Source organism: Hyperolius riggenbachi, chromosome 10, assembly GCF_040937935.1.
Source record: "Hyperolius riggenbachi isolate aHypRig1 chromosome 10, aHypRig1.pri, whole genome shotgun sequence".
Classification (NCBI taxonomy): domain Eukaryota; kingdom Metazoa; phylum Chordata; class Amphibia; order Anura; family Hyperoliidae; genus Hyperolius; species Hyperolius riggenbachi.
This window is the reverse complement of record NC_090655.1, coordinates 45,842,831-45,854,926: the sequence shown is the minus strand read 5'-3', so window position 1 is coordinate 45,854,926 and position 12,096 is coordinate 45,842,831. Positions and strand designations below refer to the sequence as shown.

At 43.4% G+C, this 12,096-nt stretch overlaps 1 protein-coding gene across 1 annotated transcript in view; it reads left to right on the top strand.

Moving 5' to 3' along the window:
• Positions 1–11,893, top strand: part of LOC137535907 (ephrin type-B receptor 5-like) — a 133,713-nt gene extending 121,820 nt beyond the window's left edge. The window contains exons 14-16 of the mRNA XM_068257781.1: positions 3,394–3,587; positions 5,348–5,503; positions 8,838–11,893. Of these exons, the coding sequence (XP_068113882.1) occupies positions 3,394–3,587; positions 5,348–5,503; positions 8,838–8,946 (459 nt within the window). The 3' untranslated portion in view covers positions 8,947–11,893. The remainder of the gene's footprint in view (positions 1–3,393; positions 3,588–5,347; positions 5,504–8,837) is intronic.
• The last annotated feature ends 203 nt before the right edge of the window (positions 11,894–12,096 follow it).

The following is a 12,096-nucleotide window of genomic DNA, read 5'->3' as shown; positions in this document are numbered from 1 at the left end:
TTTTTCCATCCTTTACCCTTCCAGGTGGACCGACCGACCGACCAACCAGCTGCAGCACTGATGGTGCATCCTGACAGAAGCATTGTGTGTCTGTCAGATTACACACAAGTCAGTGCATGCAGCGCTGCAGGACGAGATTTCTCCTCTGCAGTAAAAAAGATACGTTTGCCGAGGCATATGAGCTGAGGGGTGGTGTTGGAGCTCCTATGCTTTGGCAAGCACTTTGTATCAAAAAAGAACTCTGGCAATGATTTGTTCATCCACATCGATCGGTGTGAATGGATAAATCGGCTTTGCCAAGGCATACAAGCTGAGTGGGTGGACGTTTTTGGGTGGCAGCTCCTATGTCCTGGCAGACGCCTTCCCCTCTTTTTTTTCACATTTTTTTGGCAGATATTTTTTCATCCACATTGATTGATTGATTGACTGTCATTTTTCCTTTCAGCCCAGAGTGCATTACCCGTATGCCCAAAATAAGGAGTATAGCAGAAACTCCTAATACTGGCCATACATGTAATGATTGCAGAGACCCTAAAATGCCAGGACAGACCCCACGAATGATGCCATTTTGGAAAGAGGACACCCCAAAGTATTCCGTGAGGTGCATGGTGAGTTCATAGAATATTTTATTTTTTGTCACAAGTTAGCAGAAATTGTTGTATGTTTTTTTCACAAAATGTCATTTTTCGCTCACTTATGACAAAAATTTTTTTTTCTATGAACTCACCATGCCCCTCATGGAATACCTTGGGGTGTCTTCTTTCCAAAATGGGGTCATTTGTGGGGTTTGTTCACGGTCCTGGCATGTGGGGGGTTGCTAAATTGTGAGCACCCCTGTAAAGCCTAAAGGTGCTCATTGGACTTTGGGCCCCTTTGCGCAACTAGGCTGCTAAAAAAGTGTCACACATGAGGTATCGCTGTACTCAGGAGAAGTAGTATAATGTGTTTTGGGGTGTATTTTTACACATACCCATGCTGGGTGGGAGAAATAGCTCTGTAAGTGGACAATTATGTGTAAAAAAATCAAAAAATTCTGATTTACAGAGATATTTCTCCCACCCAGCATGGTACTCATTGGACTTTGGGCCCCTTAGCGCAGTAAGGGTGCAAAAAAGTGCCACACATGTGGTATCGCCGTACTCAGGAGAAGTAGTATGATGTGTTTCGGGGGGTATTTTTACACATACCCATGCCGAGTGGGAGAAATATCTCTGTAAATGGACAATTGTGTGTAAAAAAATCAAAAAATTGTGATTTACAGAGATATTTCACCCACCCACCATGGGTATGTGCAAAAATACACCCCAAAACACATTATACTACTTCTCCTGAGTACGGCGATATCACATGTGTGGCACTTTTTTTGCAGCCTAACTGCGCTAAGGGGCCCTAAGTGCAATGAGCACCTTTAGGCTTTACAGGGGTGCTTACTATTTAGCACCCCCCAAAATGCCAGGACAGTAAACACACCCCATAAATGACCCCATTTTGGAAAGTAGACACTTCAAGGTATTCAGAGAGGAGCATAGTGAGTCCGTGGCAGATTTCATTTTTTTTTGTCGCAAGTTAGAAGAAATGGAAATTTTTTTTTTCCTTTTTTTTTTTGTCACAAAATGTCATTTTCCGCTAACTTGTGACAAAAAATAAAATCTTCTATGAACTCACCATGCCTCTCAGTGAATACTTTGGGATGTCTTCTTTCCAAAATGGGGTCATTTGGGGGATATTTATACTATCCTGGAATTTTAGCACCTCATGAAACATGACAGGTGCTCAGAAAAGTCGGAGATGCTTCAAAATGGGAAAATTCACTTTTTGCACCATAGTTTGTAAACGCTATAACTTTTACCCAAACCAATAAATATACACTGAATGGGGTTTTTTTTTAATCAAAAACATGTTTGTCCACATTTCTGCATGTATACAGAAATTTTACTTTATTTGAAAAATGTCAGCACAGAAAGTTAAAAAAATCATTTTTTTGCCAAAATTCATGTCTTTTTTGATGAATATAATAAAAAGTAAAAATCGCAGGAGCAATCAAATAGCACCAAAAGAAAGCTGTATTAGAGAGAAGAAAAGGAGGTAAAATTCATTTAGGTGGTAGGTTGTATGACCGAGCAATAAACCGTGAAAGCTGCAGTGGTCTGAATGGAAAAAAAGGCTCTGGTCCTTAAGAGGTTTTATGACTGCAGTCCTTAAAGAGAACCCGAGGTGGGAATCTTAGAGTTAAATCTATACACAGAGGCTGGGTCTGGCTATAGTGCCCAGCCTCTGTTGCTAGTTGAATATTCCCTAAATCCCCCCTGTGCTCTGCACGAGCCCATAAATTACAGCCGCGCTGTCTGGCTCTGTTTACTTTTCTAGTGTCACTCACGCTGCTCCCCCGCCTCCTGCAGAGCGCAGTTCCCTGCCCGAGTCCCTTCTCTCTAATCAGCGGCGAGGGAAGAGACGTGGGCGGGGATCGGCGCTCTGCAGGAGGCGGGGGAGCGGCGTGAGTGGCACTAGAATGGTAAACAGAGCCCGCTGCGACACGCTCAGTGTCGCCAGCGCGGCTGTAATTTATGGGCTTGTGCAGAGAGCAGGGGGGATTTAGGGAATATTCAACTAGCAACAGAGGCTGGGCACTATAGCCAGACCCAGCCTCTGTGTATAGATTTAACTCTAAGATTCCCACCTCGGGTTCTCTTTAAGTGGTTAAAGAGAACCTGTACTGAGTAAAAATATTTAAAATAAACACATGAGGTAACTTCAAATGAACATTACATAGTTACCTTGCCATCAGTTACTCTCAGAAGCTCAAAATTTTCTTCTGACAATAATCCCATCTAGTTCTGACAATATTTTGTTAGATCTGAAATATATCAGTTGCTGTCAGTAAAATATCAGTTGCTGTCAGTTATAGCTGAGAGGAAAACTGATGTACCAGGTAATGTCCATGTTTCCCTATGGCTCAAGTGGGCGATGTTACAGTTTAACTGTATGCTGACCAGAAAGCTGCTATGAGTAATGGCCATTTTCAAAATGGAGGACGGAAAATTCCCTTGTTCACAATGGACAAACAGGATGCGGGAGAGGAGAAAGAGATTGAGGAGTAGAATACATGGAAGGTAAGTATGACTTGTGTATGCTTATTCTGACTTTTAATTTTCAGTTCAGGTTTTCTTTAAAGCCGTCTTCACACTGTACCGGCTGAAAGATCAAACCTGATTGGCTGCTCTTATAAATGCCCCACTTTTTATTTTACTATATTTTATTTATTTTTTTCTTCTCTGCCTTGCTTTTACTGCTGGTGACCAGCTGAATCTGAAAAAGACAGGTTCAAAGGGAAGCGTCACAAAAATGCTACACCTGTGTAACATCCCTTCACTTGTTTACATATTATATTATCAGGTGTTAGATGTCATCTCCCAGGAATACCGACTACCGCCACCTCCTGACTGTCCCAGTGTTCTGCACCTCCTCATGTTAGACTGCTGGCTACGCGATCGTTCCCAAAGGCCACGGTTTGAACAAATTGTCAGCTCTTTGGACCGGATGATCAGGAACTCCAGTTGTTTAAAGACAGTGGGAGTTTCCACCAGTCGGTGAGTGGTGAAATATATTACATTCAGTTTTTAACTGCGCAAAGCCTCTAGGATGTGTTCCTATTATTCTTATTTATTTATACAACATTTTTAAAGTATTTTAGAGAACAGAACATTGAACAGATCATGGAGCTAGCTGCCCTTCAGAAGACAAAGAGAATTGTGTGAGGCGCCCGTGTATAATATTCAATATTCACTACTTTTGGTCACTATAAATAATTAAATAGAGGTATCTTACCTCTACAGATGATTCCCACCAAATAATGGAAATGAAGTGTTTATAGATAGCGGTTAAATTGTAGACAACACGTTTCACGGGTCCTTGCTTGCTTCCTCAGTTCAGTCATCCAGAATAAACCTGATATGCACTCAGTGTGGAGTGTGGGCACCCATATACAGGCTCAGACACTATTATTGATCTGAGGAAGCGGGCAGGTCCTGTGAAATGCGTTGTCTTTTTATTGGTGTCTAACAATAAAAACGTAACCTCTTATTATCACGTGGTGAGACTGTGCCTATTACTTACCTCCATTCACTACACATTGTATCACCATCGGAGCCCCTCCTCCCATCTTGCATTGTCTATGTCATCAGTTTATCTTCAGTTCAAGTTTCTTTAAAGAATTCTTCCTAATTATCTGCACACTTTCAAAGACAGAGGAAGAAAGTAAAGTAGAAAGTAAATGACTGCCATCTTGTGGCGAGGGCTACAAAACGTGTGAACTGGGGCGTATCTGGGTAATATAGAGTCTTTGGCAAACACTGAAAATGCGCTTGTATTTTTTGGCTATATTCTTGAAGTTACTTTCTGGAAATATCCATACTCATACCTTCTCTGTCCTCTTTCCTAACACTAAGCCACATACATTAGATACCCATGTTCCCCAGATAACAGAATTAATCTGATCTGAGGTCTGAGTAATGGGGAGGGACGGGGCAGGCATGGAGGCACAGCACAGGGGCAGGCATCGGCCCGTGGTGCTGTGGCACTCATGGCACAAGCCATGCCTGAATCCCTCTAGATATGCCTCTGCGTGTGAATTTTGTGTCGAAGACCAGACAGAGAGGTCAGCTGGGGTGGCTGCAAAAGTAGATTCTGAGACACGCACTTACTTTTAAAACACGCCTTTATTTTATGCTAAAAGCAGGAATGTTTATGTTGTTTTATTTATCGTGTTATCCCAACACCTCTGTAAATTATTCAATCGTAAAGTCTATTTACGTCACTAAGGGCTCTTTCACATTAGGGCAGATTTTCTGCGTTTCAACGCAAAGGATAAAGTTTGCGTTACCCAAGGTGAAATGAAAGTCCATAGACTTTCATTTTAGCTTTCACATATAACGCAGCCTTTTTGTGCGTTGCGTTACACTGCACCCAGGCGCAGTTTTTTGGCCAACGCTAGCTTTATGCATTACAATGTTAGTCAATGTAAAACGCACACTATGCGCGTTTTTAATCCGTTAACGCAGGCAATCAGTCCCAGAATGCAACAGAGGAACAATGTAGAAAGTTGACAACTAAAAGAAAAAAAAATTACCTGCGTTTTTCTATGTGCAGTAACGCATTGAAAACGGATTAAAAACGCACACTCACTGCAGTGCAACGCATATCAAAACGCAGTAAAAGGCATACAACAAAACGTATGCTTTGAGCGTTCTCCAACGCAAGCTCTGATGTGAAAGAGCCCTTATGAGATCGCTCTAAAAGAAAACAAACTGATTATTAACCCAGACAGTTTTTACTTTCTCTTCACCATCAGAGCCTCTCAGCAGCTCCTGAGCAACTGCCCGCCAGATTTCCCATCCCTCTCCTCACCCCACGAGTGGCTGGAGGCCATCAAGATGGAGCGCTACAAAGAGAACTTCGATAAAGCCGGGTACACAAGCCTAGACGTCATTTCCCGTCTGACAGCTGAGTAAGAGCATTTACTCTCTCCTTCTGGAATTACTTATGTCTTTCAGGGTAACAATAGCATAGTGTACTTTTGACTTCTTTATGTTTTTCTTTTTAACCCTTTAGCAAGGGCGTTGCTAGGATCCAAAGAGATCCGGGGCACTTTTGGGCACTCTGGCCTAAAAATGGGTTGGGCCATGCACTAGAATGTGGGTGTGCTCATGGGTGGAGCCAAATTTACATGAACTTTACAACGATCTAAGTAGGCCTGATCAGCAAAATGTTGGATGAAGCCCCCCTCTCCATTAATACAATAAATATATAAATAAATGCAGCATATCACATAAATAGGCAGTAACACTTAAACATAACTAGGCAGAGTTACCCGGCTTCTGTGCTGGCTAGTCTGGCTTTCTGCTGGGCAGGCTGGCCTGCTGCCAGTCCCCCATAGCATTCCCTGACCTTCTAGTGGACCCCCATCCCATGCTCTCACGGGCCTCCTATTGAGGCACCACAACTCCCAGCATGCTCCCATAGAATAACCACAGCTCCCTGCATGCCCCCATAAAGGCATCACAGCACCCAGCATGGAACCACAGCACCCAGTATGCCCACATTGAGGCACCACAGCTCCCAGCATGACCATAGGGGCTCCACAGCTCTGACTCTGCCTAGGGGACATCCGGGCACCCCAGAATAGATCCGTGGCACATGCCACTGATCTTTGGGGCTAGTAACGCCCCTGCCCTTTAGCAGCCAATTTATTTAGAGGCTTGCAAGTGCTCCAGACCAATTTATTTTAGCACTTTTTTTTTCTCTTTCTTGTTTGTTACATTTGTTTGCTACTAATTTGTCACTAGGAGGCATTGTGATACATTAACAGGGGACTTCTGCTTTCAGTTTCTATATTTTCTGCTAGAGAGACAGCAAAGCATTCCAAGAGTTTACAACACGAGTTCTGCTAACTAAGGTCAAAAGCACTGCACTTATCTCAAACAAGATAACTCTATTGAAGCTGCCAATGTTTTCACTAAAGATGGTCAGTGAGATGGAAACTTACAAGTCTGGCGCTGCCATAAAGGGAAAAGGGGGAAATTGCAGAAGGGCCTCTGAGCACTAGAGCCCTCCCCTACCCCCCCCCCCAGGTCTCCCTGATCTGATTCATGTTTTTCAGGCCCCCTGCAAAGTTTTGTCAGCATAGCAACCCACCTGTCCGAACAGCCATTCATTCTACCCATCTTCATCCATGCTGGCTGCCTCTTCTACATGACCCGTCGCATATCAATTACAATACACTGGGTCACTGACAAGTGGTGCCTCTAAGAGGATGAAGGCAAGAGCGCACAAAGTTTCTATCCCAGACAAAACTTTTCAGGGGCCCCAGGGAGCAAAAGTCAGGTGTAGACCTGGGCAGGAGGGCCCGAGGAGCACAGCAAAGTTGAGGAGAAAGAACTAGGTGAGTGCCAGCTACCTTGGGGCCCTGGTGGATAAATATGCTGCATTGGGGTGGGGGGACATGGGATCCCCGGTAAATTTTGACCCTGGGTCCCATGGCTGCTTGAACTGGCAATGATTGTATATATCCTGGAATGGGCCAATCAAAAAAAATGCTTTGCATTTGATTGGTCCGGTTCTCGGCTGCATACAAGTTGCATGCAAGCCAGAATTATTACCATTATATTGACCATCTAACTGGCCATTTCATTTCAGTGAAAAGCTCTCCTTGGGTCAACTGGCCTCTAAAGTATTCTGTTTTTGTTTTGACTTCCTTACAGCACACGTGAACTCTTGCACACCACACAATAGAAAGTTTTCATTTCACATATTAGTGCAGTGTGTCCTGTGTGCACCTACATCAGAGTGTAATTAGCTTATCAGCAGCCATAACTCACAGCAGAGCCAGGGCCATAATTTCGCAATTTTGCATACTGTAATTTTGTTCCGACTAGCGGTTAATAGCAAAGCCCTCTTACAAGCTATCATCACCAAAGTTGCTGCAAATGTTAAGGGGAATAGTGGGAACAAGGCAAAAAATAATATCTCAAAAAGACCAAAGGAAAAATGTCATTTTTCTGATTTAAAAAAAAACAAACATTTTCCTTTACATTTTTAAAATCGATTTTCTCAAAAACTGTAAGGTCTTTTTGAAAAAAAAATGTGTAACCTGTGTAGCAATTTTGGCGACAATAGGATGTATGGGGGCTTTCCTATTAACCTCTAAAGTCCGCATGAAACTACGCAAAAATTACACAAATCGTAATTATGTAATTGCAAAAATGTACATGAAACTTTGCGTTATCATAATTAGCAGATTACAATCATCAATAATATTAACCTTCCATTTCCCAAAGCCTAACATTAACCTTTCTCTCCCAGTGACTAATACTAAGCTTCCTCCTTCCAATGTTTGTTACTAACCTTCTGCCACCCAATGCTTAATATTAACCTTCTCTCTGCCAATGCCCAACACCAACTGCCTACCTCCCATGCTTAAAGGAAACCTGATATGATTTAAAAGAAAGCATTTATTCTTACCTGTGGTTTCCCCCAGCCCCTTTCAGGCCATGGGCTCCCTCCCTGCCTCCCTGAGCCACTCTGAGCCACCGCTGGTCATCAGGGGATATTTCAGCAGTTGCGCTCTTTTGCAGCCGCAGAATGCTCCTGGCCACGGGAGTGTGACGTGGCGTGTGGTGCAGCTGGGACCACGCATGCGTGGCAGTGTGTGACTGGAGAAATATACCGGGATGGCTACCGGTGGATCGGAGTGGCCCGGGAAGATAACAAGGGAGCACACAGCCTAAAAGGGACTGGAGGAAGTCCCAGGTAAGTATAAACACTTTCTTTTAAAACATTTCAGGTACACTTCCCAATGTTCCCCTCCCAATGCCTAATATTAATCTACCCTTCACAATGGCTACCGTAATCCTAATCTAGCTCCTGGCAAACTGTCTACCCTTACCTAAAACTTCTCCTCATACTAACTCTTCTGTGTCACTATCTGTTACTACCCTCTGTACCTATAGCTGGTCTGTTACTGTTCTCTGTTTCAGTGTCACTTGTGATGCCCAAATTACAATCAAATACTATTTTGGAGACAATTTTCAATTGAATATGAATAACGCCTTAAAATTCCTACTTTACCCAGAATAAAGTAAAGAAACATTAGCCTTATGTGAACATTAGCCTTATCTAGGCGTTATGTGAACTTTCTGTAAAAAAACAATATTTTCATCAAGGTGTCATTAGGAATAGAACATTTGTCTCACTTGTCTGAATAATTTACCCTCTAAGCATGTTTTCTGCTTTTCCCACACTCTGTCCCTCCTTGAACGCGATCTCACTTTTCTCACATCTAGAGACATCCAACTAATTGGTGTGACACTTTCTGGCCACCAGAAGAAGATACTCAGCAGCATTCAGCTTTTGAAAGCTCATCTGCAGCCCCTGGAACCGGTGGAGGTTTGAAGGCTTGGCGGATGCCGTTACTGAGACACTTTGGGAGTTATTAACAGACACGAGAGACCAAGAGACAGGGTGACTCCAGGATACACAATGGACTTCAGCTGAAGAATCATGTCGGAGTCACAAATTCGCATGGACAGGACTATAAATATAAAGGCAACACAGGTACCCAGAGGAGATTAAACATCTCGGTGTGAGATCAGACACTGTCAAGTTCAGAAAGACAAGATGAGAACACAAACTGACAACGGAGAGACTGAGGACCAGACGGAACACTGAAGGAAGCTACAAACAAAACTGGACAACGATCTATCAGATAACCAACTAATCAATGCATTCTTGTAGTTCTGGTGCTCTTGTAACCTCAGATCTACCAGGTGTTGTGGAGATAAGAAAGATCTTTGTGTCTGTGATTTACGTCTGAAGCATCTGCATCTTCCAATATGGAATATTTTTCACTTCAAATTAAACTCATTGGCTCTTATTCAAGTAATCTTTTCTCCTGAGGTTTCTCCTAAGAGATAATTTTTCATCTCATCTATAAAATAACTTTTCAGCACTTTGCAATTGAAAACATACTAAAAAAATAGGTGAAAAAGGACTATCAAAATTATTTTTTATATTTTCTTGCTTTCTGGTTGCATTTTGTTGACAAGGTGTGCAAATATCTGGGAGAAAACTCAGGAGAAAAAGTTAATACACCTTGGCAATGGCATTTGCTGAAAATACTGACATATGCTCCTCCCCTACAAGGGAAAATATTAAATTGAACATGTTATAATGAAAGTGAAATTTCCCTTTAAAAGTTAAGCCCTGTCAAGTAAGAAAAAAACATCTTTATGTGTCTTTACAGGTTTTACAGATTTTTTAATTTTTCTATCCTATATACTAACCAAAGGTTGTAAAAATGCATCGATGTGGAAGCAACTGTGGGTGGCGGTTTAGTGTGGGCAGCTCAGTGCGGTGGTTGGGGCGTAGGCACACCTACAGGTGGGTCTATGAATAATTAAGTATGTACGAACGCACCTATAGGCAGCTGCTTAGAGTGGGTGGCACAATTGTGGGCGGCGGCTTAGTGTGGGTAGTGCCTTTAGTGTGGCTGCAACTGGGCGGTGCAGTTGTGGGTGGCTGCTCAGTGTATGAGGCGCAGTTGTGAGCGGTGGCTTAGTGCGGCGCTTGTGGAGTTAATGCTGACTGGATGATTCTTTTGAGAATCAGGGGCAGGGCCGGGCCGAGGCATAGGCTGGAGAGGCTCCAGCCTCAGGGCGCAATGTAGGAGGGGGCGCACAATTCATTCAGCTGTCATTCCTAATTGTGTATGAAGCAGAAAGAAATAAGAAAAGGGGATACATAGCAGTGACTGCAAGCCAGATAACTAGATATTAAGGTGTTGGGGAGGTTGTGGGCCCTGTGGCGCCTCTTAGTCTAATAGTAATCAGTGTGTGACGGCTGGGGTGGGAGGGATGGAGGGGCGCACTTTGGTGTCTCAGCCTTGGGTGCTGGAGGACCTTGTCCCAGCTCGGGGTATCCTGGTTGGTAATAACGCACCCATGTACTTGTAATGACTATTTATCAATATGATCACATGATCCAATTCTCTCACCCAGGGCCATGCCGAGACAGAGGCGAGAGAGGCCGCAGCCTCAGGGCGCAGTGTAGGAGAGGCGCACAACTCACTCAGCTATCATTCCCCTATTGTGTTTGAAGCAGAAAAAACAAGAAAAGGGGATACACGGCAGTGACTGCAAGCCAGATAACTATTTAAGGTGTTGGGTGAGTTGGGGGCCCTGAGGCGCCTCTTAGTCTAATAGCAATCAGTGTGTGACGACTGGGGTTGGAGGGATGGAGGGGCGCACTTTGGTGTTTCAGCCTGGGTGCTGGAGGACCTTGTCCCGGCTCTGCTCTCACACTTGAAAGGAACTGAGCACAGTAATTTTTTTAAAAAATTAACCTCCCCGAGTTCCCATAGCCTCGCTTCTTGTGAGATGCTGCTCATATGGCTCCCGGCCTAAACTGTATGCACCATCTTCTCTACAAATGGACTGCATCTGCCACATTTTGTGTTTCTGGCAGTGTGTCATGCACATGTGCACTCTATTGCATGCCAGGGGGTGTAGCCTGTGGATACAAGTACAGAGATGCACTTGTCACTTGTTACATCCACTGACTACATCTTCTGGTATGGGAACTACAAAACTCGGCAGATACAATCCATCCAAAAGACGATGATGCATCCAGTATGGGCTGGGTACCAGAGAAGCAACACCATGTAGATGTGAAGTGAGGCTCACCACAACACCCCACCCCCCATGACACACTCTATTATGAACCTTCCTTATGGGTAGGTTCATTAATGAAAAAAAAAAACTTGTGCCCGGTATGCTTTAATTCTAATAATGTCAAAAGTGGTGGGAGTGTGTTTGCAGCCAACAGGCAGTCCTTGCATCTTCTTCAGTCTGAGAGTGAGGTGGGATCAGTCACAGGAATAGTCCCTGGCTTATAAGCACTGACACACACACACACACACACACACACACACACACACACACACACACACACACACACACACACACACCACACACATCTCACATTATGCTTTGCTAAGTGCCACACCACTGCAAGTCAGCAGTATTTATATACTGGTGTGTCAGAGGTCTACATGGTTGGTCCAGGTAACAGTTGAGACATTAGGATGAATCTTCATGAAATGATCATGTAGAACTTTGTAAGCCAAAAAATACACTTAATATTCACAGCAAATGTGATGTTTTCTACCTATCTGGATTTCAGGTTTAAGGTTAATTTCAGGAGCTTGTATCAGGTTAACTGTAAAGGGGTTGTGACAGATCGAATTCCTAAACTGTGAATTGTATTTTTTGTCAAGTGGCACTATAATGTCAGGAATAGAGAATATATGTGAATATAATGAAAATATAGACGCTCTGATGGATCATTTTTCTCATCTCTTCTTTCTACAATGAATTATACTGCATGTTGCTGATGTGCACTGAGTATGAGAAGGAATGATCTGTTTGCATGAAATCCAATCCAAGTGCAGCTCTCTTCAGCTAACAACCTGCTGCCTGATCCTTTATTATACTAACTCACTGAAAAGTTTGGTGCATATCCACTATCTATACTGGGGGGGAGGAA